Source organism: Chiloscyllium punctatum, chromosome 22 (assembly GCF_047496795.1).
Source record: "Chiloscyllium punctatum isolate Juve2018m chromosome 22, sChiPun1.3, whole genome shotgun sequence".
In the NCBI taxonomy this organism is placed as follows: domain Eukaryota; kingdom Metazoa; phylum Chordata; class Chondrichthyes; order Orectolobiformes; family Hemiscylliidae; genus Chiloscyllium; species Chiloscyllium punctatum.
In genome coordinates this window covers 71,604,300-71,632,245 of record NC_092760.1, presented here as the reverse complement: position 1 = coordinate 71,632,245, position 27,946 = coordinate 71,604,300, and the positions used below count along the sequence as shown (strand labels likewise).

The 27,946-nt window shown below is 37.9% G+C and overlaps 2 protein-coding genes across 2 annotated transcripts in view; one reads left to right on the top strand and one right to left on the bottom strand.

The window, feature by feature from the left end:
* The window catches only part of abtb2b (ankyrin repeat and BTB (POZ) domain containing 2b), a 220,103-nt gene extending 210,051 nt beyond the window's left edge, over window positions 1–10,052 (top strand). The window contains exon 18 of the mRNA XM_072592641.1: window positions 1,838–10,052. Within this exon, the coding sequence (XP_072448742.1) occupies window positions 1,838–2,035 (198 nt within the window). The 3' untranslated portion in view covers window positions 2,036–10,052. The remainder of the gene's footprint in view (window positions 1–1,837) is intronic.
* Window positions 10,053–15,477: 5,425 nt separating this feature from the next.
* nat10 (N-acetyltransferase 10) overlaps window positions 15,478–27,946 on the bottom strand; it is a 69,574-nt gene continuing 57,105 nt past the window's right edge. Inside the window, exons 23-29 of the mRNA XM_072592639.1 lie at window positions 25,750–25,860; window positions 23,485–23,657; window positions 20,337–20,456; window positions 19,587–19,685; window positions 18,178–18,251; window positions 16,423–16,506; window positions 15,478–16,061 (exon numbers count right to left, since the gene is read on the bottom strand). Coding sequence (XP_072448740.1) covers window positions 15,962–16,061; window positions 16,423–16,506; window positions 18,178–18,251; window positions 19,587–19,685; window positions 20,337–20,456; window positions 23,485–23,657; window positions 25,750–25,860 — 761 coding nt within the window. The 3' untranslated portion in view covers window positions 15,478–15,961. The remainder of the gene's footprint in view (window positions 16,062–16,422; window positions 16,507–18,177; window positions 18,252–19,586; window positions 19,686–20,336; window positions 20,457–23,484; window positions 23,658–25,749; window positions 25,861–27,946) is intronic.

The window sequence follows — 27,946 nt, the reverse complement described above, 5'->3', positions numbered from 1 at the left end:
TTGCCAATCCAAAATGCAACATCTCACATTTATCTAAATTAAACTCCATTTGTCACTCCTCAGCCCATCTGATCAAAGTCCTGTTGTACTCTGAGGTAACCTTCTTCGCTGTCCACTCCCACTCTATCTTTAAGCCAGTTCTGTATCCAAATGGCTAGTTCTCCTGTATTCCATGTGATCTAACTTTGCTAACCAGTCTACAGCGAGGATGTTGACTAGTTGTCCAACAGTATTTTGATCAACTGTCAGTGACAGATTATTATTTAAATCTAATGGGTCTCCCATGAAATCCTGCTTTCAGATTGGACTGCATAAGCCAATATTTTAACAAAGGTTACTTGAGAATGACAAGGAAAGAATGTTGATTGTTATTGCTATTTATGATTTTGGAATAAAAGGGAAATTTATAAGCCTCAACAACTGCCCCGAGTGAAACTGCTTATCTAATATCTACAGCAATTTCCGAGAATCGTTGGTATTCTCACCAAGAAACAAATGTACTTTAGATTACTTGTAAGGAGAAATAAAAACACCCAGTGTGAGAGATGCCAAATGTTGGGGAAAGAACATGAATTTAAGATTTTCCTTTTCCAAACTAGCTATCCTCATGGTATCTTTATGTGACACTGCTGCTTCAGTTGGACATTGTAAATGTTTTTTTCACTGTTTAGGAATTGAACAAACTTTTATTCAAGAACTTGGTCATCAATAAGGGAGAACAGCTCCATCCTAACATCTGAAGCAGCGGGGAATTTTGAAAGATAAACTAGTTAGCGCTATGTCAAGATCATGAAAGGGTAATGTTTTGGTTAGAAGTTGGGCAGCAGTTTAACTTGCCATACAGTTGCTAATCTTCGAAAATGAGCAGGCTGACAACTGGGCTGATATTTATCCCACACACAATGGCATGAGAAAAAATAATCTGACATGATTTGATTAATTATCTGGGCTCTTGCTCTGCCATTGATCTTTGTGCCCAGTAAGACGGAAGGGCCAAATGGCCTCCTTCTACTTTGAAGGTAACGTTGCTATGATCAAAATTTCTGTACATTTATTCCACACAACTGCCAGGCAATGACCATATCCAATGAGAGAATCTAACCATTCCCTCTTGGAATTCAGTGGCTGAAATATCTACTACTAGCATCCTGAGGGTTACACTTGACCAGTAACTCAAGTGGATAACTACCATAGCAGGTCAGAGTAACTCGCATCTTCCCAATAGCACTGTGAGTATACCTACACTACCTGAACTGCAACGATTCAAGAAGATAGCTTGCCCCTACCTTCTCAAGGGCAAGTGACACACATCCCATGGGGAAAAAAAAATTCTGACTATGCATGCAGCTTAAATATTCAATATAATCTTCCCAAAGCCTGTCTATCATCTACTGAGCACAGGTCAGGCATGTGGTGGAAGACTCCCCATTTGCTTTGCTTGGTTCAACTGAGGCATTCAAGTGGATATTGGATGATTATTTGGTTAAAAATAATGTACAACAGTATGAGGAAAAAGCAGGACATTAACACTTAAGTCATGATGTGCATTTGAAGAGCTAACACAGGCGTAATGGGCCAAATAGCTGCCTCCTGTGCCACAACACTCCTGTAATTGAGATATAAATGGAGTTTTTCTTTAACTCCCTTGAAAACTAATTGTATGTATTTAGCAGTGTATACAGTAATTAAAAACTATTTATTCACCATCTCTCACAGTTAAGTCACTATTTGCTTATAAGAAATTAGAAATTGATGAGCTGTGCATTTTTCAAATGTTTAGAAGTTGCAACATTGACCTACCACACCGTATAATGACTGGATATTTTGTTATCCTCAGATACACAATGCTGTCGAATTGCTTTCCTACACAGAGAGCTTTTTCTTGAAAAACATGGGTGCACTTCTCGATCAAGAATCTTTCAAACAGCTGATTTATGGGCGCAACAGTAAACTGCAGGGACTGGATCCCCTACAGGGCTTGGACTTGGCATTAGCCAACAGAATGCGATCACTCTACATCATGTCAAGGGTGTGAAATATTAATCAGCAATAAGCTGGGAACATACGTGCAGTACTAGAGACCCAAGGTGGCCTATCTCTTGTCCCAGTCATTTTATTCCCTTACTTTGTGATGGTTGGTTCCTTGCTGATTTAATCATCATCATCATCATCAACAGCACACAGATCAACATGATTTCCTCTGTGAATTGTGCTTGATGATTTCATGGCTGTTAGGTAAAAGCCAAATCTGCAGATAAGCAGGTGATCGACACTTGATGATAATTCTACATGACTATTTCTTATCCCTGATATCTCACAGCCACATTGGAGTAATGGTGATAGGCTACTTGAGCCACACTGCTTTTGTCTAAAGTGACAAGGGAGGGATCAGATAGGTGATATTGTACCTTTGCAAACCAAAAGAACTTTCTTGCATGTTTTTGGCCTTTTCTCAAACTCAAAGGAGGATAATAGAACTGTTGGTACTACTCTTATAACACGAGAAAGAATCTAACCACCTCCCCTTGGTATTGTCGAATTTCACACTTTTAACATTGTGAGCGTAACCATTAGCCAGAAACTGAACTAGATTAGTCATTTGAAATGTGGTTCAAAAAAGCCAGAGGCTTGGAATTCTGAGGCAGATGATGTGAACTAAAGCTCAGGAGTGTGATAAAATATTCTGAACTTGCCTGGACGGGTGCAGCTCCAACAACACTCAAGAAGCTTCACAATGTCCAAAACAAAGCAGCCTGCTTGTCTGACGTTCGATCAACCACCTTAAAAAAAGCATCAACTATCTTCACTATCACTATGTATTCCAACAACAAGTTGCATTGCACCTTTCAAATTCATAATCCTATTATGGACAAGGACAAGGACAAGGACAACAGATGTGTATAAATATCATTACTTGGATATTGCAATTCCTTCACTATTGCAGAGCCAAAAAGTTCTGGAACTCTCTTCCGAATAGCACTGTGAGTATACCTACACTACCTGAACTGCAACGATTCAAGAAGATAGCTTGCCCCTACCTTCTCAAGGGCAAGTGACACACATCCCATGGGAAAAAAAAATTCAGACTATGCATGCAGCTTAAATATTCAATATAATTCTACTTACCTGTGCAGATGACTCAGAGTACTGCATTTATGAGGGTAATAATCAAAAGACTGTAGTCATGTCATTATTATTAAATTAGGGAATTATGCTTTATTAAACTTTTGGAATATGTCTGTGCTAGTTATAGACTAGTTATGGAGAGATCAAATGCTTAATTATAAATATGTAGTACAGCCAGGTAGGACCGAAAAGTTGGGCTGTAAAGTAACTGAAATTCCTCAGGGTATTCTTTCCGGGATGCACGATTCATGAATTTGTTTCAATTTTTGGTCAACTATTTTATGCCTTTGTTACAATAGCACCATAAGAATCTTCTGCCAACATACTGATCAGTTTGATAAAGTTGCACCATGGAATTTCAGTTTCTAAGTGCACAAGAACATTGCACTTTTACATTGAATGCCCAGATTGAATATGACTTGTTAAACATCAGAGGTACTATGTCATCAAGAAAAAGGATGTATTATTGAATACAAAAAAACTTTTTTTTTTGGTGGTAGATATTAAGATGTACTGAATTGTGAACCAGTGCAAGTCATCAAATATGTTAATCATTATAGATCAAAGATTTTAACGTGTACAGAATAGATTCAAAGTTTAATTCTCCATTAATAATGTGGAATAATTGTTTACTTCACCAAGGTAGTGTCGACAACATTCCAATTTAATGACTACATGCGACCTACTGCATCAGAGCAGATGCACTTTGTCATAATAGAAATATTCGTTAACAAGTTAGTTCCTTTCAACTAAAAAACCTGTTAGAATTTCATACTACAAGCAATTGTTTAATATCAGTGGCATACCAGGAAGTGTTAAATGGCATTACTTATAATAACCATGAGCCTAGTTTCAATGCATTACTGCAGCTGTCACAAATCACACTAATATCAGAAGGCGGCTTTGGTATATCCCTAGCCAAAGCACTTTATAAGACTCATGTTGTATCTATGTCATTATTGTGATTCATTGTGCCTCAGTTCGAAGATGATGTCTACTCAGGGTTACAGGTTTCTGCTCTGATGGAAGTGACTGAGCAGACTGATTCTTGATCTGCAAATCTTCAGATAGATGGATCAATATGTCTCGACTTAGTGGATTCAGGGTTCCTTTACTTTCTGACTGCACTCTGCCTCAACATTAAGATCGGATTGAAAGTGTGATTGACAAATTGTTGCCATTTTCCTCCCAGACATTAATGTCAAATGTTTTTATGCTATTTGCATCCCTGTTTATATTTAGGTACTTGAAATCTCCAACTATTTTTGCCTACTGTGTTTCACTTAGGAATCTACCGATACATTTGGTTCTAGAAATCTCTCCCACTCTTCATGGTTGAATTTCTGCGTAGTACTTTACTTTGGTCTCCCAGAACATTGCCCACTCCAGAGTTAGGAAAGCTGGTCCCAGCAGCGAAGATGCTTTTTAGCAATCTGGACACTGTGTCCTGTCCATTGTCATTGGTTTGACAGGTGATTTGGCAGAGTGTTAGTAAAGTTGGCTTGAAGGATTTGCTTGCCCATTCGTCCCATTGAATCTGGACAATGTGACCAAAAGCACTGCTGCTGGAATTTCTTTCACTGCAGTACAGGACAATGTGGTGATGAGTACGGCTCTGCAAACAAGGGCTCCTGTTGACATATGGAGGTCTTTCTTGTGAAAGACTCACTGCTTAGTTTCCAAAAGATTGAACTGCTACAGCCACATTGCCTCATGGACAGTGATCTTTGAGAGGTAACTGCTGAAGTACACGAAACTGGTCTTTCTATGAATGTTGCCAAAACGAAATTCATCAACTCAAACCTGGTACAGCCAAATACTTGAAGAGTGGCCATTCAGGGAGAAGTTCTTTCTCATTTCAGTTCTGAAATAAACGCATGTGGCCTTGACAAGAGCGAAAGTTCACCAGCTTCAGAGGCCTCAGCTGGGAACCCATGAGTATTGCTAGTCTCATTAAACTATCAAATGGATAAAAACAATGATCGAAACGCAGAAATGGCAGTTCACCTATGGACTCTACCACAGGTTAGTGGGTCATAGTTTAGAGAATATTAGCTGTCACGATGGATTCATAGTTGGGTTGCTGGAAATGTTATTTCTAGTATTAATGGATGGCATTGTCATCCTTAGGAAGAGACACCATCCTGTGAGTGATAACAATTTTGTCTATTTGACTCCAACAGCAGCCTTTCTTTGATATCAAAAGTGGTGATCCTACACTGCGATTCCCCAGGTGCTAGATGCATAACAATGTCAGGATCTTGCCTTGTGACCTGCATTTAGAGTGGATTCAGCACTGTTTTGGACTGGGATTTGAATAAGGCATCCACATGATATCGACCTACATTTCAGGTCATAGAGCATTTGAGAACAGGGTTTGCAAAGATTTATCCTCACAATGTCTCCTCGACAAGTCTAGTTCACAACTACAGACAAGAGTTTTACTCAAGCTGACAACTGTCTCGCTATTATTTCACATATATACTGAGATGGGTGAGGTTCTTTAGGCTGTCACAGAAAGGGATATGCAACACCTGTTTGCAAATTGGGAAGATTAGGAAATGGTCTGCCTTACTTTCATATGGCCTTATGTACTGCCACCTAGAAAATTAAATTTGGGGACATAACAATAGCACTACCAACAGACTTATATTTGCATTTTACAGTGAGGTTTACAATGTTTTTCAGATGCCCTTTTCCTATTCAGTCGCACGTGGTGATGAAGGACATCTGCCTCCTCTTTGCTTTCACGTTAACTGATACACGATCTCTGTTTAGGTTATGCACTAGCAATGGTAAATTTAGAACATTAATTGGAAACTGAGCTGCCTTTCTCCTCTATTTGTAATTCATTCCCTCCCCCTCACCAAGAGTGGAGCTTGTGGAGAAATTGTTACTATGAACACACACTGTCTCTATTGCTCTGTAGCCAAAAGAAACATGACCAGCTGAAAGGTTTTAGATTAAAAAGGTTTACATTGATCCGGAATCAACATGTATGTATTAAAAATCTGTTTTACAGTAACAATCAGAATGAACTAGTATTGCTCATCCAATGCAATTGCACACTATATGGAATGACAGTCACCCAAAAGTACAATTCTAAAGCTTTGCAGGGCATTGTTCAAAAGTTAGAAACTGTATATATAGACATTTCCTTCCTACCTTCAGATTAATTCTCCTTTCCAGAATAAATTTGAGACAAGCTGGAAGACAAAGACTATAGTCAATGAGTAGCAATAAGTAATAAGCTTCTAATTTTTACACCAACCCTGTATTTCGCTGGCTTATTAATGTTCATCAAAAGTGCATTAGATAGGAATACAACAGGTAAACAAACTAGCTAATTAGGAAAATGGCTGTTGGTAATAAACAACTTTTAATGAAGTATTTCATTACAATATGAAATATTCAGTAGTTTGTATATATTATGTATAAAAAAAGCTTTTGTGGAAAAACAATTGTGAAAAAGTGGCTTTTCGTTGTATTCTAAGTTCTTTACTCTTTACCAATTACTATCAAATTAATGTCTTAAAGGGTGCATCAGGAGACAGTCTGGTAGAAGCTTTTAAAACTTAAATTTGACTTATAATTCAAGTTAATGCACAACTGTATCTCCCTGAAAGGAATATGGTTTCGTACCATAATTGGCAATCATGTAAATGGAGATAGACTCGTAACCGACTCAGTGTAAGCTGAAAGAAGTGTTACAAGCAGTAAATTAATTCAAACTAGTGTATCAGATTTAGCACAAAATCGTGTACAGTTCAAATTTTGTTTGTTTGCTTTTCTAGTCACCACTTAGTGCAGTTATTGAAAATTCCAAGTTAAAAACTGGGGAATGAAGTTTTAATGGGTTGACTGGCCTATCTCATTCAATCTTTCCAGAACTTAGAACTAATAAAAAGGTCAACCCATTTGATAACTCCAATATAGAAAAGGTTTGTTTAAAAATAAGCTGCAAATTAATCACATTTTACCTTTAAGGTCATAGCCATATATTACACAGGCCCACGCCAGCTCCCAAGCAGCAATACAGTCATCCCAGTGACCTGGCAGGTTTATTTCCTTTAACTGACATCTAATACATTTTGGAAATCATTGTTTCTAACTCTGCCACCCTCACAGGCAATGAATTGGAGGTTATTACTACTAATGAAAAATGCCTCTTCTTGTACTTCCCCTCCATCTCTTAGCCAAGCTCTTAAGTTGTGCCCCTTAACTATGTACAAGAGTATGACAGGCTTAGAGTCATAGAGATGTACTGCATGGAAACAAACGCCTTGGTCAAAATGATCCATGCCAATCAGATATCCTAAATTAATCTAGTCCCATTTGCTAGCATTTTGCCCATATCCCTCTCAACCCTTCCTATTCATATACCCATCCAGAAGCATTTTAAATGTTGTACCAGCCTCTGGCAGCTCATTCCACACATGGACCACCCTCTATGTGAAAATGTTGTCCCTTAGATCCTTTTAAGTCTTTCCCCCCCTCACCTTGAAACCTAGTTCTATACACTCTAGTTTCGGACTCCCCTACCCCAGGTAAAAGACCTTGCCTATTCCACCTATCTACATCCCTATAAACTTCTATGAGGTCACCTTTTACCTTCTGATACTCCAGAGAAAACAGCCCCAGCCTATACAACCTCTGGCTACAGCTCAAACTCTCCAATCCTAGCAACATCCTTGTAAAATCTTTTCTAAACCCTTTCAGGTTTCACAGCATCCAGTAGCAGGGAGACTGGAATTGCACACAATAATTCAAAAGTGGCGTAACAAATATCCTGCACAGTGCAACATGTTGATCATATCTTATCTCAATCTCCCTTGCTCTATGGAGACCTCAAGCTTGTCCAAATTTAGCATTTTATCTAAACTCCTCTACTGCTGTAACCATTCTGTTAAATCTCTGCACTCTTTCAAAGATCCTTGCATTCTTTCTAAAGTGTGGTGAACAAAAGTGAATGCAGTGATCTAGTTGGGTCTGATGAGAGCTTTATAAAGGTTCAAAATAATTGATAATCATGTAAATGGAGATGAACTTGTAACTGACTCATAAGTGTTAGCTAAAAAGGTGCTACAGGCAGTAAATTAACTCAAACCAGAGTGTCAGATTTAGTGCAAAAGTGTAGACAATTCAAATGTGTATTTTTTTTTGTCACCATTTAAAAATTTCTGCGCAGTTATCAAAATTTTAAACTTTAAAACAAAATAAAATACCACCAATAGTGGAAGTCAGAAATTATATTTGTCTGAGAAAAGTTCAGTAGATTTGACAACATCCAGAAAGAGAGATACAGAGTTAACATTTCAAGGCAAATATGATTTCATTTCTATTTCAGGGTGACTTTCCTACTTTACTACTCAATGTCACTACTTATGAAACATGAGATCCTAAATGCTTTGATAATCACACTCTCTACCTCCTGCCAAAAACAATGTACATGTTACCCCAGCTCACCCTGTTTAACTGTGCCATTTTGTCTACATTGTCTCATTTATCACTATGGACCAAATGTATTGCCTCGCAATTCTCTGGATCAATTTCCATCTGCCACTTGTCTGTTCATTCTGGTAGTCTAACTTCTACTCTGGTTGTGATAGCATCAGAGTAATATCTACATGCTCTAAAAATTATATGGGTAGCACTAGCTAAATTAGGCATGATCTAATGAGGTGGTGGTCCTTATAAATGAAACTTTTAAATAGTAATCTAAAGCAGTCTCTTGAAATTGTCAAGTCCTGCTGAAAGTGATTGTTTCACCCTGTTAGCCACTCGTCCAAGTTTGGCATAATTGGTAAATTTTGAAATTTTACTCCGTATTCCAAGTCAATTTATACAATAAAAGCGTGGGTTCTAAAACAATGGTGAACACCATTGCTTTTCAGACTTGAGGCTGGTAGACAACAACGTTTTGCTCTCATCTGAAATTCAATTTTAACACCTAGATATTTTGTGACATCATTTAATCTCATGGAATAAATGGCTTGAAACACTTAACTGTATATAAGCAATCGTATTCTACATGTCTGTCACCATTATTTGCATTCTTATAGAACCCTAAATGTAGTAAAACAAAGACAGTACACTTTGCAGGATTGATGACCAGATACATTTTAACACAGCCACCTAGCCAAATTAGGATTGAGAGTCTGAGATATAAGAAGCATCTCAAAGGAGAATTAAATGGTCAGAAAATGTTTAGAAGAGAATTAGGCTCTATGACAGCTAAGATACCCACTGCTTGCAGAATTCAAACAACATGAGAGAAATTTACAAAATATTGCATTACATAGGAATTAAAACAGAAAATATTGAGGATATTCAGAAGGTGAAGAAGCACCTTGTATGATTGAAGAAATATTGTGAATGCATCAGGGTGATATCATCCCAAAACATTCACTTTGTTTCACTCTTCACAGATGCAGCCTAACCTGGTCATTATTTCCAACACTTGTTTTGATCCTTTAAGATACTTTTATACTTTTATTTTGAAGCAGGGAAATTCAGAAGAGCTAAAGGTGGAGAGGAATGTTAGCTTATCATAGTTTCAGTTCTGACTATGCAATAACTTCTTTATTTTGTGAAGTAACTTGTACTTCAAGGGACATATTTTTGTAAGTAAATTAAATTTATCTTATGCCTTGCAACATGGATGAAACAGCAGTTCTCTCATCCAAGAATCTCCTACAATCGAGCAATTGATTAAACACAGTAAAAATGACGACTGTAAAACTGACTGAGCTCATATGCTCCAGACATTCATTTGCTGTTAGTGTCCCAGGCCAATACTGTAAATTACAATTTTGCTTGTTTTTATAAATGCCTCTAGCAATACTGTTTTGTGTTAGGTCAACTGTGCATTTTGTATATAATGAACTGGTCTTTAAATAAATGTTTTTGTTTATAGTTTATACAAAGATGCAAGTAGCTTTTAAAAATTACTGATTAATTTGACATGTATAAGTCAGAAAAAAAATCAAACTACCCATCACAAGTACTAAAAGCATAAAGAGACCAAGGAAAACATTACTCAAAAATTACCAACAAATACATCATAATGAGTGACAATTGGAAACTCAAGGCAACCAAATACTCACCAACAGTGGTAATATAGTCCCAGGTTTTCCATTCCCAGAGACCGTACGTCCCCCGAAAAATGTGGAAGGAATCCTGACACCAATGTAATCGTTTGGGAAGGTTAAATTCTAGAGGGCAATTGGCAGTCACCTGAATACTCTGAAACTTTTGCCAACCAGGAGTTACAAATCTCACCATCTCACAGCAACAGCTTCATTAGTTTACTGACAGTTCTGCATTTGTACATCATTTAATTTCTTTCCTCTCATAACACTGATAACATTTTTGTAATTTGAAGGCCTAAAATCCTTTGTTAGTAACACGATGTTGCAATGTATTTTTGCGTCAGCACACTTACTATGGGAGAACTTCACAGAACTAAAGCAACTTGAAAACTTCTCATTTGGCTATGAGATCTATTTTGCAGTGCTATGAAACTACTTGGCTCCTTTATATAAAAAAAAGGAGTATGTCAATTCAAAGTACAACATATTTTGTTAAATTTGTAGATAACACCCAAGGACACAGATCACTGACAATCAGGTAATTAAATAAGCACTTAGACTGAAACATTTTAGACACCGGTATCTGTTATGAAGTACAGGAATGTCACACAATCCATTGCTGTTCATTTATGTTTGATTTTTATGACATCAAGTAATTTTATCAAACAAAACAGGGGCTGTTTCCCATAGAAAATACCCAACTCTGAAAATCTTCCTACACTTCGCACAATCATGTCCTGAACTAATGAGTCTACTTATCCAGTTGTAAAGCTGCGTTTTTGCATATTTACTCCCCTGAAACTTATGCTTTCCTGGTGCTTTGTCAATTATAAGGCAAAAGCTTGGAGACTCAGTATAAAAGTCTCCATCTGCAGTACGTTCATTTTAACGAGCAGCAAATGTTTCACATGGCATCTCCTAATTACATTTCTAACAAAGCTGTTCGTAATGGCTTTCAAACATACAGTACTTCAGAAAAATTAATTTGGAATTTCTGCTACATTGAGCACTTTCGATGTAATACCCCTCTCTTGTCCCATAATCAGCATCACTTGAGCAAAAGAAGGTGGAACTTTTAAACACAGATTGTGCCCCGAACACTTTGTCTTAAAGTGCATGGAGTTGGAATCTGGCTGAGCCTGCAGGTGAATGTGACAAGGTTGAGTTCCCACTAGTTGCACTCATCTGTTAGCCTTTGAGACAATTTGAAAAACTAAGCTGGGGTTTGGCAGTGACGATAGTAATGGCTATGTTTTAAAATAATTTTTATGATTTGTAAAGATCACCCTACTGTATCCCAATCTATCCAGAAAATGTTTCTACATTGCAAAAAATATATTTGCAGTCACTTAAAATATTACTCACAGGAAACATATTGAAATGGTTTTAAAACGCTCATTTTGTTCTTAGATAAACAGCTGCACTGATTAATCTTTAGCAAGTCACCCCTCTTAAATACATTAAGAAATATGTGAAGTAAAATTTATTCTGAAAGTTTTTAAATGTTGCTAAATTCATTGGAAATTGTTCCTTTGTTAACATGCAAACAAGTTTGAGTGCAAACTTACAAGTGAAAAAAACTTCAAGAAAACGTCATGATATGCACAGAAATTATCAATTGTAATCAAAACTCAAAATTGTTTCTGTATTATTGTTTTTCTGTCTCGCTCCATGAAAAGAGGAACAGACCAACTCTAAGTATTAAATAAATAAAACAAAGAACTGTGAATGCTCGAAATCAGAAACAAAAACAGAATTTGCTTGAGAAACTCAGCAGATCTGTAAACGTGGAGAGGGAACAAAGTTAATACTTGAGGTCGAGTCACCCTTCTTCAGAATTAATGCATTACGTAAAAATTCCAGGATCTCAAACTGTATTCAGCTGCTCCATCACGTCAAATAAGTAAATCATATATGCACTGTGAAAGTGACTCAATCCAGAAAATGAATATGATTAAGGCAATTTTTTTTCCCCCTAAGTTAGGCTCCATCCACTTCCCTGCCACCATCAATTACTTTTTCCTAATTTCACAAATTACTTTGCTAATTTTAGCAAATCAGCTTTGAATGAACTCTCAACAGATAGGGAAAAATTGCAAATGAAAACAAATTCAAAAAGTCTTCAGAGCAGGCCATTTAGCTTGAATTATAAAAATATCACCACCTCTGAAATAACATGATAAACATCTCCAAAGGAAAGATAAAACACAAAGTTCAGCTCTATCATAACCAATTAAAGTTTGGGAATTGTGTCTGCAAGCAGACCACTAGACAACCATCAGCATAATAATACACATGCAACCTTATCTTTTGGCTGATTATCAGTTATTGGCCTTCCCCAGTGCCAGAGATTGGGGAACATGATCTTCACTTGAGACAGTAAAACATCATAAAAATCATTGACTCCCACTGGGCTTTCAACCAAATCCCAGAGAGTTGCAGATAAACATTATTGTCAGAATTCATCATTCTTTCTTTCCAAATGCCACAATTGCTTATTTTCTAGAAATCTAATAATATCTTCATGAAAGATTAGAATAACTTAGTTTCTGATACACATTTCAAAATTTTGTCCCATAAGTTAATTACCTCTGTGAAATGTAAAACGTTAACATGTGCGACCTAATCCCTCTGCTTCCTCCAAATTTACATAGCATAGTTTGTTCTACCTGGGCTCAATCACTTTGAACACTATTCATGGTTTTAGTCATTGTTGTATTCTATCAAACATTATATTACAGAATCCACATTACGCCAGATTTGTATCTCTGATCTTAGGTAACAGATCATCTTTGTCGACCTTCCTGCCAGTTCTCGAGTCAAACTCTTTAGCTGATATAAAAGTAAATACAATACTTCAAATAAAGGTTGTAGCATTGTCTTTTACAACCTTATTGTGATCCCAGTTTTACAATGAACCACCATTTGAATGTTGCCTAATGCTGCAGCAAACTTGCTGCTGAAACTTCAGAACACATTGAATGATCACACCTAATCTCACCCACCCATTTAACATTCACCAACATCTTAATCGTTGTTGCCAAGAATAGTAGAACTTTCAACCTAGTAACCTGTGCCAGCGTTGTCACCCCATTGTAGTGGTTCAAAAAACGGGACATTAACACCCTCTTATGTTCAAGTAAAGTTGGGCATTAAATTGCTAGTAATACCTACATGTCAAATATTAATTATTAAATAGCCTGTTTCATTTCATTAGGTCATTTCGAAGTACTTTGCAATCCAAAACAAATCTGAAATCCTTTTGCATTCAGCAAATATGAAAGTCAATTCAAACCACTGAAGTACAATACCCAAATTCCATGCAATAGTGTACAATGTAAAAGTATTAATGTGCTGCATATGACAGTTGTAATAACTGTGGTACAGAACATTAACAAACAGATCAATTAGATTAGATTAGATTCCCTACAGTCTAGAAACAGGCCATTTGGCCCAACAAGACCACAACAACCTTCTTAAAACATAACCCACCCAGACCCATTCCTCTGTGCTATATTTACCCCTGACTCATGTACCTAACACTATGGGCAATTTAGCATGGCTAATTCACCTGACCTGCACATCTTTGGATTGCAGCAGGAAACTGGACCACACGGAGGAAACCCACACAGACAGGGGGAGAATGTGCAAACCCCAGGCTGACAGTCGCCTGAGACAGGAATTGAACCCCCAGGTCACTGGTGCTATGAGACAACAATGCTACCCACTGAGCCACCATGCTGCCCATTAAACGGGATTTGAACCCAGGCCCTCCCTTGCACACTTGTTATCTCTTCCCCCAAGCAAGAATCATACCCTAGCTCAACAAGCCAGCTAATGTAAGGCAATGCTGCACTTAAAGGCTCAACAATTACTTATGATACAGTGCACCTGTCTGGTACTGGTCAGCATCAGTCATTCTGCACAATCCTGCTGACATTCAATTTAAATATAACAAGGTACACCATAAACGGTACCCCCCAATGAACACTTCTCCCTCATTTTCTATCCTGGCAAATATGGCTCCCCCACACATCTGTCAACTGATGGAAAAACCAGCAGTTTGTTGAACCCATCTGAGTTGCACTTTACTTACCTACTGCATGATTACCTGTTCAATCTATAAACTGCCCACCTTCTATCTTGCCCGATGTGGAGAAACCTTTCTCAGCAAGATCTATTATTAAGCATCCTTTGTATCAAGAACGGAAAACAAAGAAAGTGACTAACAGGTCCTTGTGACAAACCCTATCTATTCAATGTGTACAGACAGAAACAATTCTGCACACTCCTGAGATGTGTAACCTATACAGACTAAGTAACGGACTAATCACCAGAAGAACATTTTCCACGTATGGAGTCAGCTATTACAAGGGGGCATAGCTTTAAATTAAGGGGGGGTAGATATAGGACTGATGTTAGGGGTAGGTTCTTCACCCAGCGAGTCGTAAGTTCATGGAATGCCCTGCCAGTAGCAGTGGTGGATTCTCCCTCTTTATGGGTATTTAAGCGGGCATTGGATAGGTATATGGAGGATAGTGGGTTAGTGTAGGTTAGGTGGGCTTTGATCGGCGCAACATCGAGGGCCGAAGGGCCTGTACTGCGCTGTATTCTTCTATGTTCTATGTTCTATATGTACTTGGAGTAGGAGTATCAATTCAGCCCCTCAGTACTGCTCTGCCTTTTGATACAACCATGGCTGGTCTCTCCTGGGCTTCAACTCCACTTACCTGCCCAGTCTCCATAACCCTTCAACTCCTTATTAACTAACAATCTGTCTATCTCCCACTTAAACACACTCAATTCCCCTAGTACAATCACATTTTGGGGTAGTGAATTCCACAGATTCATGACCCTTTGAGAGAAGTAATTTCTCCTCATCTATGTTTTGAATTTGCTACCACTTATCCAAAACCTATGACCTTTCATTCTTTCATACCCCACGAGGAAACATCAGCTAATGAGGAGTCTTGACTTTGTGGATTTGCATTCCTTAAAGAAATAAACATTCCTAATAATTTGTATGAAATATATGGAGTCTCAAAAACTATAGCAACACACACACTGATTTTACTGTATGAATTTTCAATACAAATGAAGGCTTGTAAAGGATAAAAGTTCAAGATTCTTATGTCTTGACTTATCAACATACCAAAACAAACTAATAACACAAAATAAAAAGTAATTTTTAAATACATTTAGAGGTCTTATTTTTAAATATTCAACTGGTAATTAAGGAAGGTCAAAACAAACTGACAAATCGAAATAAAAAGTAATTTTTAATACATTTAGCTGGTCTCATTTTTACATATTAACTTTAACTGGTATAAATCCACACACTCATCATAATTCAAAATGTCTGAAATGGGGCAACTGTGTAAGAAACCCAAAAGCAAATCTAGAAATGACACATTGTGTGGAAACGGTGGATTAAAGGGAAGGTTGGGGTGAGGGGGAAAGGAGAGTGGGGATTGGTGGGCGGAGGAGGAGAAAGAGCTGATCAGATCATCTTGGAGAGCTCTGGAACTTCAGACTGCGTAGAGCAAACACAAACTTTTTGGTCTCCAACGCTGGGATGTCATCATTTTCTGAAGCCAACCTTATTTCTCACAGTGAGAAATGACCAAAGTTAGTCAGATAACCTTATCTGAACATTTTCTGCATTTCATTACTTTCCATTGGCCAGGCTGAATATAAAATAAATTACTCAGTTCAATTTAAATGTGTTCATTTGAGTATTTAAATTATTTTGTCCACTTTTGCTTCATTTTCTTGTTCATCTTCATCCGTTTCTTCTGAAAATGGAGGTCAACTTTCTCTCTGGAATCTTGTTTTCTTTTGGCACTGAAGCACAAAAAATGTATATATTGGCCATGTGCTTTCAATTACGAATTACAATTCCTTCAAAATAACTTATATTTTGAAATTGAAGGATACCTCACTGAGGTTTGAGTGTTATTAAGGAGCTAGGTTAATCTTCCAGGCAAAGCTTGTTTCCATTTTGAACTGAGAATTGCCGTACAACCCTCAATTCAGTTCCTTACATAATCAAAAACAGATTTCTACACTTCCTAAATTGTTTTCTCCAAGAATCAAAGATGTTTTTTTTGGTCATCGTATCTCACATCGCTCAGGTTCATTCAATGAACATAGTAATGATCCAAAGCAAAACTAATCCAACAAACAGCACATGGGTATGTCTCACCTCTGAATGCTGATAACTGTGGCATTCTGTCCTGCTGTCTTTAACACGTCACTCCATTCATCCTCATTTCCACGGATCACATACCTAGATTAAAAAAAGGTCAGAAAATACAAATCCTGAATAAACATTACCTCATTATTCAATAGTATGAGGAAAAGCAGCATAAGGAAATATACAATAATCAATTTTCACATACAGTTTACCACAATCCATAATATACAAGTAGCAAACCAAAATTCATGGTCCTGGAAAGGCATCTTAAACTTTTTCCGAAGGTCTTCCACATTCACACAAGGTGAACAATTGAGAGTAAATAATTTATATTTGGATTCTCATATTCTGTAGACCATTACATCCATTTATTCTTCAGTGCTATAATGAACTAATTTGCTACAGAGTACTTTCCAACAACTTGAAATATTTAAGGAATCAAAGAATCTACTTCCAAGGCCCTTTGTTGGCCATGGTGTCGAAAAATGTTCAATCATTAAACTTTTTGTGCAGCCAAATTATCCTTTAAAAAACACAAAATTAATCCTGCATGCCTCTCCAGGTTCAGGAAGTTTAATTGCATCATGTAAATTAGTTATTCCAATTGAGCAAATACACTGCTAGGGATGCCATAACTGTCACAAATACTCATGGGTTAGAGATGAACAACTGGCCAGGACTCCCTCTCCTGATACCCAGCGACCTCTGCTGGAAGAGTGAGGACAGGATCGACTTGGTTGCCACATTTGCGTGCAGCTAAGGGTCATAAACTTAGGATAAGTAATTATCCATCTGAGATACAGATGAGCAAAAATCTCTTTACTCAGAAGGTTGAGAGTCACTGGTATTTTCTACCACTGAGAGCTGTAAATTTTCAGTTACTGTGTGTACTCAAGGGTGAGGATGGAATGCTTTTGAACAGTAAGGGAATATTGAGATGTAGGGATAAGGTGGAAAAGTGGACTGGATCCATGATCTTCATGGAGATGACTTGAAGAATTGTGTATCCTCCTATTTCTCATGTCCCAAAGTAAAAACTCCTTTGCTATTTACCATTAGGATGGCTCAAGAAAACTAATTACTTGGTCAATTTCTTTTACATGCTGCGATAGATTCCAGTTCCATTACCATTTCCAGCAAAGCTCTCAAATATTACAAGAGACAGAAGAATCTCTTAGCCTTGTCCACTATTCTTTTACAAAAGTCTTTCCAATACAGATAATCTTGTTTTATTTACATGATGAAACCCCAAATATAATTTTGAATAGCTCTTTGAGACTCTTCTAATGAAAAGATTGTCAGCTGGTATGGAAACTAGCTTCCACTGTTTTTTGCAACTATGTACTAACATGCCCACTATTCTGCCCCAGTAACAAGATTTAAAACGATCATTTGAAGAGCACTCAACTCAAATAGTTGAATGAAGAACTAGATTGAGATAATCCAGCTTACTTTCCACAGGAACCTTGCACCAAATAATTGAAATTATTCGAACTGAATTCAAACATGGATCCCGAAAATGAAAGCAAATATCATTCCTTTTATCAGGTATTTAAGGCACCAGATTCAAGATTGCAGATGCCCTTCCATCTGACAATCCAAGCCAACACATGCAAGAGGACACATTAAATCTTACTCCTTTTAACCAAATCAACAACGATGTCATGCACTATGCTTTTCCTGGAGTAGCTCAATCAGTAATTCAATTCCGTAACTAACTGTAATCTGTAACTTGCATCACACAGTCCATTAACAGCATCTTACTGGGTTAGATCCATTCCTTTTAATTTTTCAACCTCCTGTTTGTGTTTGTCTTGGAATTCCTTCGCTGCTTCCTCCTAGATTAAAAAGAACACAACAGCAACAAACATTATTGTCAAAAGAGTGCTGCATTGACACTGTTCTTCACATCTGATGCAACAGACTTGTGTATTTTTTCAAAGAAGTGTCAGACATGAATTAATGGAAAATTCCACCTCTCAGTAAGAAAACTGCTTAATTCTTCAAAAATATTTACTTGAAGTAGTCATCATTTAATGAGTCCCTGAACAGATTTCTCATTCTGGGCATTCACTGTGCGATACTGGTGTTCATGAGTGGTCACTTGTTTATCCTTGTGCAGGGCGACTGGTCACCATGCATCACAGTTGCTGATATGGTCAGTGCTTCAGCCCCAGTTACTCTCAATCTACGTGAACAATTTGGTTGAGAGGACCAAATATAATACTTCAAGTTTACTGATGATACAAAACTAGGTTAAAATCAGAGCTAGACTGAACAGAGGTTTCAAAGGGATTTAGACAGTTTATGAGGGTGGGAAAGAACTGCTCAGATCAAATATAATGTGAAAATCCGTCAAGTTAGTAGGAAAAACAGAATGACAGTGCGCTTTTTAAAAGGTGAAAATTTGAACAGTGTTGATAGCTAAAGGACATGGATGTGTCACTGTTCATGAGTCAATAAACACTGATATGCAGCTGCAGCAAGCAATCGGGAAACCAGAGTGCTTGCTTTAAAGGAGGAAGTGAGAACTGCAGATGCTGGAGATCAGAGCTGAAAATGTGTTGCTGGAAAAGCGCAGCAGGTCAGGCAGCATCCAAGGAGCAGGAGAATCGATGTTTCGGGCATGAGCCCTGCTTCAAGAATCTTAAGGCCAGAGTGCTTGCCTTAAATGCAAGCGTTTTTAAGTACAGAAGTAAAAAGAAAGTCTTGCTGAGAAGTTTTGGTGAAATGGCATTGAATATCGTGATGGTTTGGGATGGCATTTGAATATCATGAAGCAGATCAGCCATCATCTAGCTCAATGGTGGAGCAGGCTTCAGGGCTCAAAGATCTACTTCTGCTCATATTTCCTCAGTGCCATTTCTTACAATTCCTTCCTGTTGGATTAATCAGCTAACCCAACGTACTTTAGGAATGAACAACCAGTCAAAGGCTTCTAATGAAAACAGGCAGTCAGCATCAAAAGGTGAAAGGTGGTAGTTCTAAAAGACTTAGACAAACATGACGAACTAGGCATGATGTTGCAAGAACTAGTTCCATGTACAAACAATGATCTTAAAAAGCAGACAAAGTACAAATGTTCTTTGCTGCCTGGATGACACTATTTGCATATGCTTATGCCATATTCCAAGGTAAATAATTAATAGTCTAATGAAAGAATTCACCCGTACCAGATCCTCAGAAAGTGATTTGATAGTAGGTTCCATGACTACCGCCTTTGTGGTAATCATCTGTTCTTCCACAGATTTTTCCAGAATCTTGTTAAAGAGCTAACAACACAAGAACGAACAGTAAACTGTAAATTTTCCCAAAGGATTTTTCAAGCTTAAAGTCAGTACCATAATAAAATCATTTTGCTTGATATCTTTTTGTATTCTTTCACAACTTATTTTAGGTAGAATACTTGCCATTTTTGGGCAGTACACTGAACAGGTCTCCAGACATAATGTCATAAATATGCTGTTGAAGATATTAAATAAGCTAACAAATTTAGCAAGTACCAATATATTTGAAGCATCAATTTCTTAAAGCTTCCCAACTCAGGGTACTACAGATACAACTGCAATTAAACCATGGATTACAGGGAACAGAAACATAAATGTTGTTTTCAGAGTCACATCAGTAACTCTGTCTTGTAGCTCTTATGCTATTGAGAAATCATTAATAACTCAATGTCTGGACAGCAATCATTTGACATTTGTAACTTCAAATGTATCAAATGCACATACAAGCAAGCTAGCTTCAAGTCTTGACACATTTTACATGTTCCCAATATCACTACAATATACAAGATCCATTGTTATATACTGTATAACCATTTGGTTGACTTCAATGCTGTTCCATGGATTCAGTTTACCAAATTCCTCCTATTTTTAAACAGAAAGAGCACCATGCTACAGAAGATTTAAGTCACATATTACCTGAACAACTTTGCGGATTATCTTGTTGAAAAAGGCTAACAATTGGCTTACTGGAAGAGCAATTTCTTTCTCAAGTTGGTCGGTTGACTTGTGCTGAAGTCCAATACCCAACAGCAGTGCCTTGAAACAGGACAAAGATATAGCAAAACTAAAGTTACATTAAAATTACATTTTCAGCAGAGAAAACTTAAATACTTCATAAAATGCTCTAAAGGAACTTCAGGTAATGCTTTCGCAAGTCTATTTGGAAAAGTGTTGTATTATTTATAATTAGAGCTCAAGTAAATCTTTATTCATAATAAAATACATCCTAAAATAATTTTATAAAAGACATAAAATGCCATCTAACAAAGGGTCTCCCCTAATTACGCAGGCAGTGTGTTATTAAGATCAAAGTCCAAATCTGGGCTCTGATTTGTGCTGAATTATGTCAAAATTGCTCTCAACAATGATAAAATAAAAAAAGGTAAGCATACTGCCTTAAATGAGGCAACTGTTAGAAATATTCCGGTATTTTTGAACTGTCTTTGCAATTCCAGATAGAATGACTAAATTAAAATTGTTGTGTAATGTACTCTAAAATTTTACCTGACAACAAATATGGGTTAACAAGACAGGGCAGGGACAGGGGCGGTGGGGAGTTGAGGCTGACTTACTGAAAATATCCAAGATATTCACACTAGTGGTGAATGGTAAGAGCCATTGCACTGACTGTAGGAAACTGTTAGCCTCCAAGTCTCACAGGGAGGTGATAGGGATGTCAGACTTTACGAATGATTATATTTTAAACTGCCAGTTTAATTCCAAGATAGAGTCTGTGTGTGTGCGCGTGTGTCAGTGGGGGGTTTCTAGAAATACTTTTTAAACGCCCCTAAAGTTGACAAGTCTACTACTGTTGCAGGCAGTGCATTCCATGCCCCTACCACTCTGTCAGTAAAGAAACTACCTCTGACATCTGTCCTATATCTATCACCCCTTAATTTAAAGCTATGACCCCTTGTGCGAGCCATCACCATCCAAGGAAAAAGGCTCTAACCGTCCACTCGATCTAACCCTGATTATCTTATATGTTTCAATTAAGTCACCTCTCAACTACCGTCTTTCTTACGAAAACAGCCTCAAGTCCCTCAACCTTTCCTCATAAGGCTTTCCCTTCATTCCAGGCAATGTCCTTGTAAATCTCCTCTGAACCCTTTCTAGAGCTTCCATATCCTTCCTCTCATGTGGTGACCAGAATTATATGCAATACACAAAGTGTGACCACACCAGAGTTTTGTACAGCTGCAGCATGATCTCATGGTTCTACTCGATCCCTCTACTAATAAAAGCTAACACACCGTATGCCTTCTTAACAACCCTATCAACCTGGGTGGCAACTTTGAGGATCTACGTACATGAACACCGAGATCTCTCTGCTCACCTACAGTACCAAGAATCTTATCATTAGCCCAGTACTCTGCAATCCTGTTCCTCCTTCCAAAGTGAATCACTTCATAATTTTCTGTATTAAACTCCATTTGCCACTTCTTAGCCTAGCTCTTCAGCTTATCAGCACTATCCAGAAGTGTACCGACCTTAGTGTCGCCCACAAATTTACTAAACCATCCTTCTATGCCCTCATCCAGGTAGTTGATAAAAATGACTAACAGCAGTGGACCAAAGACGGATCCTTGCGGCACACTACTAGTAACTGAACTCCAAGATCAACATTTTTCATCAACTACCACCCTCTGTCTTCTTTCAACTAGCCAATTTCTGATCCAAACCGCTAAATCGCCCTCAATCCCATGCCTCTGTATTTTGTGCAGTGTAGCCTACTGTGGGGAACACGATCAAATGCTTTACTGAAATCCATATATACCACATCAACAGCTTTACCCTCATCCACCTTGAGAAGATGGTGATGAGCTTCCTTCTTTGAACTGAAGTCCATTAGTTAATGAGCATTTTTACCTCAATAGAAGACCCATTGAATTCAGATCAGTAAGATGAGCTTTGGGAAGTCAATAGAAAATCATTGTTGTACCAGCTTGCATGTTTCTAAGGTATCTCTTAAACTCAAGTCAATCTACAGCCACCTGGCAAACAGAGATAGTAGGACACAGTGGCTGTTAAAACTGCACCTAAAGCACAGAAAATGATTACTCTGTTATTCGTCATGCAGAATATGCTTGCACTCAGAGACCAAGTTTATGAAGTGTGAAGACATGCCTGGGTTGGACTGGAGGGAACGAATCCCTTGTACAACCCTGAGTTAAAGTCAGGTATGAGATTAGAGATTTTCTGGCTCGAAAAGGAAAGCAAGTAATCAGGATTTGAAAATAGTTTGGGACTGTTTTTTGTAGAATAAAACGACCACTTAAAGGACAGTTAAAAGTGCAATGGGTGTGTGGAATTTTCGTATGTGTTGAAAGATAAATAGGAACTTTTCTTCCAGTTTATAGCATACATTGTCTACTGAATATAAATATCTTATCATAAAATTTGAAATCTTGTCATGTGATCCTTTCAGTTGGTCACGAGAATTTGAAATATCTTAAAAGGTATTGGTTTTCAAGAGATCCTAATCCAACAAATGTCTTCAAACACCTATGGAAAATATTCTCTCATAGAACGGGGTACTTTGACAGTGTGGAGCATTGGGATTATCTGCCCTTGCACAATTCAAATCCAACCACTGAAAAATTTATATTCTCAACAGTTTCATGCAAGTTCCTATTACAGTTGTACATTATATTTGCATAGGAAGAAAAGGGGCTCCAGAGTGCACAAAGGTGCTATGTAAAACACAAACAATTTTGGGCATCCATTTTAAAAAAATTAATAACATTGTGGTGGTTGTGTTCGCCGAGCTGGGAATTTGTGTTGCAAACGTTTCGTCCCCTGTCTAAGTGACATCATCAGTGCTTGGGAGCCTCCTGTGAAGCGCTTCACAGGAGGCTCCCAAGCACTGACGATGTCACCCAGACAGGGGACGAAACGTTTGCAACACAAATTCCCAGCTCGGCAAACACAACCACAACAACGAGCACCCGAGCTACAAATCTTCTACCAAACTTTGAATTAATAACATTGTGTGGAGAAAGTGACATCTTTATGTCAATGCCTTGTTCACAATCTAAAGCCTGAAAACTATTAGAATACCCACAGACTGTGCAGCAGTTAATGAAATCCCACCAAGTTGATTCAAGAAGTACAGTTGAGAAATACTCGGTATCAAATCCATGATCAGGTGGTAGTCGGCCATGTTTCTCGAGTACATATCCAATCGTTTTAAATCGTATGGTGTAAATTTAGCTTCCAGCTCAGACTTGCAAAGTGCTGAGAGAATAAAGCAGAGAAACAAAATCATCAACAATGCTGACAGAACATACATATGTGTATCCTGGATCCTTAAGCAAATGAAAGGTTCATTTTTATTTGTTGGTCACAGAACATCAATTGTTCAAGAACCATAATAAAAGTGACCTAAACACATGCTTTGTACTCTTGAAAGCCCTTTTGATATGCACCAGGTCAGTTTCAGGTGTCTTTAAAATTCAATCTGGCACTATTAGCAGCTGTCAATGCAAGTGAAGCTACACTCCTTATTATGAAGTTTAGACATGTATAGTAATAATTGCACAGAAACTAAGATTTGCCATCAACATAAACAGGTTTTCACAATCCGAAAACACGCCAATTAGATTGTAGTCACTGTTATGTTGGCAACATTTCACAATATGGATTTATAGGTCTTGGCTTCAACATGCACGAGAATTCCTAGATGTCTGGCATTCTAACTGGAACTCCATTGATAAACACATCGATTTAGATCGCATCTATCTCCCCTTACAAAAAAAACAGAAATGACATCACCCACCTTAAGAAACCAAGCCCCATAAATAGAGAAGTGGGACATACCACCAGCGCTTCACCACAGACTCTCACTAATGATGTTACCTAGTTATGGTGACAAAACGTCTGAAAACAAACCATCCAGCTCAGCGAGCTAACTTACATCCATACCATCAACCTGAGCTACAAATCTTCTCAAAAATCGCTGGCATTTCACAATCTCCAAGTAAAATGAAACGCCAGTTAGGTTATTGTGTTGGGCTTACTTGATGGACAAATATTGGTCAGGCTTTGCCATGAGATCACTGGGGTACCTTGCTACAATTGATCACCACATACCAACCATGACGATGGGCGTAAGTGATATCTGAATGTGCAAAGTGCCAATGGGAGGTAATATTTTCCAAAAAACTGTGGCTACAGAGGCTAAAACAGTAAGTGGGTAAAAGCTGTTAGTATCTTTTCTTCAAAATAATTTTTCAAAAACTTCTGTTAAAACAAACATTTTTGGAAATGTTTGTATTAATTGTTGAAATAATAAGAAGGCCACCAGTCAGATGTTAAAAGGGCTCAACTGTGAAATAATTATAACCGCAATTTAATAATGTAACTAACTTTTGTCTTCATGTTGCATTTGTGCTAATTTTAGCCGAGAATCTGTGATTGTGAAGGACTTAAATAAAGACATGCATTAGGAGAAGGGCATTCACTGCATCATCCCTCCTGTCACCCAACTATTGTTATCATCTTGAAACTGCACTTACTCAACCTAAAAGATCCATTAAATTTTTAAAAATTAATTCATTTTCTCATTTTATTTCCATTCATTTATATACTGACTTAAAGTTCTAACTTAGCAAGAAATAAATATTCTGTGTTTCTAAGAATTGCTACAAAAATGGCAGATTTTGTTGTAGCTTTTCACTTGAACACATCAAGACATTTCCAAGAATACAAACTCAACATTTACATGACATGAGGGGAAAATGGTGAATGGCTCACAGGTGGACTCTGACTGTTCAAGACATAGCCTTGGAAAAATATACTTATCAATGGCGATTGACAATTCACAGCAAAGTTTTCTTTGCATTTTTAAACCAGGCAGACTGACTGTGATTGGTCATGACATTACTCTAAGAAATGAACCAGCAAATAGTCAATACTTATAATATCTGAGTAAACTGTTGAATCATTTAACATTAAGTGAAAAAAAATTATGTTCATAAATTGACCATGTCAACACTCAGCAATTGTGACATGCAACAGTATTTTATCCCTCACCGACTCCAAGGGTGTTTACAAAGTTTATGAAGTTAGCTTCAACTATGATTCTCTATCCTTCCTAATGTGCAAAATTATATATCATTTGGCTCTGAATTTTTCATGCCTTTTTGTTAACCCTTATAACTGTTAATGACTATCAACACCTCCTTTACTTATACTTGTAGGAAGTCTTCAGGTTTTTATGATTTTGTTGAGTCTATCTGCCACTGCAGTGATTTGAAATGCACACACCATTACTTAAATAACATATCAACCAAAGATTGTGTCATTAGAAAGTAAATTGGTCACTCACGTGGCTTCAAATCATATTTTATGTTTTTATTCTGCAAAATATTTTGTGCGACTGACGGAGGGAAACTACTGAACTGGAAAGATAGGAGAGACAGGAATCGTCTTCGGAAATCTGCAAATAGATTTATACATTTATTTGTATGTTAAAACCAGAATGCTAAACAATGTTTTTACTTAAAATTGATAGAATTTTATACGCTTAAATAAAATCACCTGTCAGGCATATAAACACTAGAGAATATAAGCCCAGTCTCCTCAATGTTAGGTCATTGACCAATCTCTCCATCCCCACAAATTAATCTGGTGAACTTTTGTTGAATTCCCTCCAAGTCAGGTATATCTTTCCTTAGGTAAGAGGACCAAACTGTACATAAAACTTCGGGTGTGGTTCTCACAAAGTGTTTAGGCAATTGCAGTAAAAACATCTTTACTTAGGTACTCAGATCCTCTTACAATAAATGTTCCTATGTTCCAGTTCCAAGTATGGCACAAGGAAGTGGAGGAATGCAGATACTGGCTGGGATTCAAAAGTTAGGAAGATAGACGTTTTCACAATTGCTGAGGTCAGTCCCTTGAGATATCCCCACCTTGGCGCACAAATAACTGGCAGTGAGGGGTTGCAGAACATTTTGCGTGTTTGGTGGTGGAGGGTGGTGGTGATGGAGGGGCAGGGAATATTGGGTGGCAGGAAGAATGCGGTGCAAAACCATGGTCCATGCAGAATCCACTCACTCAGGGGGAAATAGGCTGATGGTTTGCAATCAAAGCTTTATGATAGGATTTATTCTTTGAAAATGAATAAGGGTTTAAAATATTACTACTATTTGGAACCTCGGGTTTTAAAGTGGAAAGCACCATACATCTGCTTTAAGTTTGATTTGTATTACTGTATTGAGAGAGTTAAAATTCACAGAGTGGAACAAGGTCTCTGGAAATGCATTTAAGTTAAGGTTTTAATTTTAAAAACCCGAGGTGAATAGTTGAGTGCGTTGCGAAAAAAAAACTTTCTTAGAACTGCAGCTGAGGGCTCAGGCCTTCTTACTGGGAAGCAGGCGGAGATGGGGCACAGAGCAGCGAGTGTAAAGCAACAGCGCAGTGAGACCAGACCCAGAGCACCAGAGACTGGAGAGAGCGCTTCCTGGTGGGGAACAGTGCTGCAGAAATAGTTTCAGAGCAGCAGCAGAGACACAGAATACCATTGACCAGATACTGTGCATCTCAGGTGGGGAGCAGAGCAACAGGAACAGTTGCAATATTGTTGTTCTTTTTTTAAAAACACAACAATGCTGCGACTTCGGATCAAAGAACACCAGAGAGAGTCTGGTGAGAACAGCACAGCAGATCAGCAGGATTAGTTTGAACGCAGCAGTGACATCAGAGATTGGGTAAAGAGTATAACAGGAGGGGAGCAGTAGAGTCACCAGAAACTGAGAACAGCAGAGATTGGAGAGGCAGCATGCCTGGTAGTGAGTAGCCTCAGAAATTCCTGGAGGTACAATTCTTCTACCTCAGCCACTGGGTCTCATGACCAAAGGCCGTCATGAGTTTTGACAGTAAGAGAGTCATACAGCACAGAAACAGACCCTTCAGTCCAACCAGTCCATGCTGAACATAATCCCAGACTAACTAGTCCCACCTGCCTGCTCCTGGCCCATATCCCTCCTAGCCTTTCCTATTCATATATTCATCATAGAGTCTTGTAAATGTTGTAAGTGTACCCACAACCAGCATTTCCTCAGGAAGTTCATTCCTCGCATAACCCATCCTCTGTGAAAACTTTGCCCATGTCTTTTTAAAACCTTTCTTCTCTCATCTTAAAAATGTGCTGCCTAGTGCTGAAATTTCTCCCATCCGAGGGAAAAGGTAACTACCATTAACTCTATCTATATCCCTCATTATTTTATTATCTTCTATAAGGTCACCTCTCAACCTCCTAAGCTCCAGTGAAAGAAATCCAAACCTATCCAGCCTTTCTTGTTGAAAAAGGCAAGAGTGAAATCACAGAAATGCTCTATATACATTGGCTGATGTTAGAAAGGGAGGATTTACAGGCAAGAAGATAGAACCAAACATCAGATCAAGACCTTATCAGGAAGCACTGGAGAGAGTGCAAACATGGGAGGGAGCAGCACAGGAGAGTAGCAGGAATAGTTTCAAAACAGCAGAGACACAAAGAACACCACAGACTGGATAGAGAG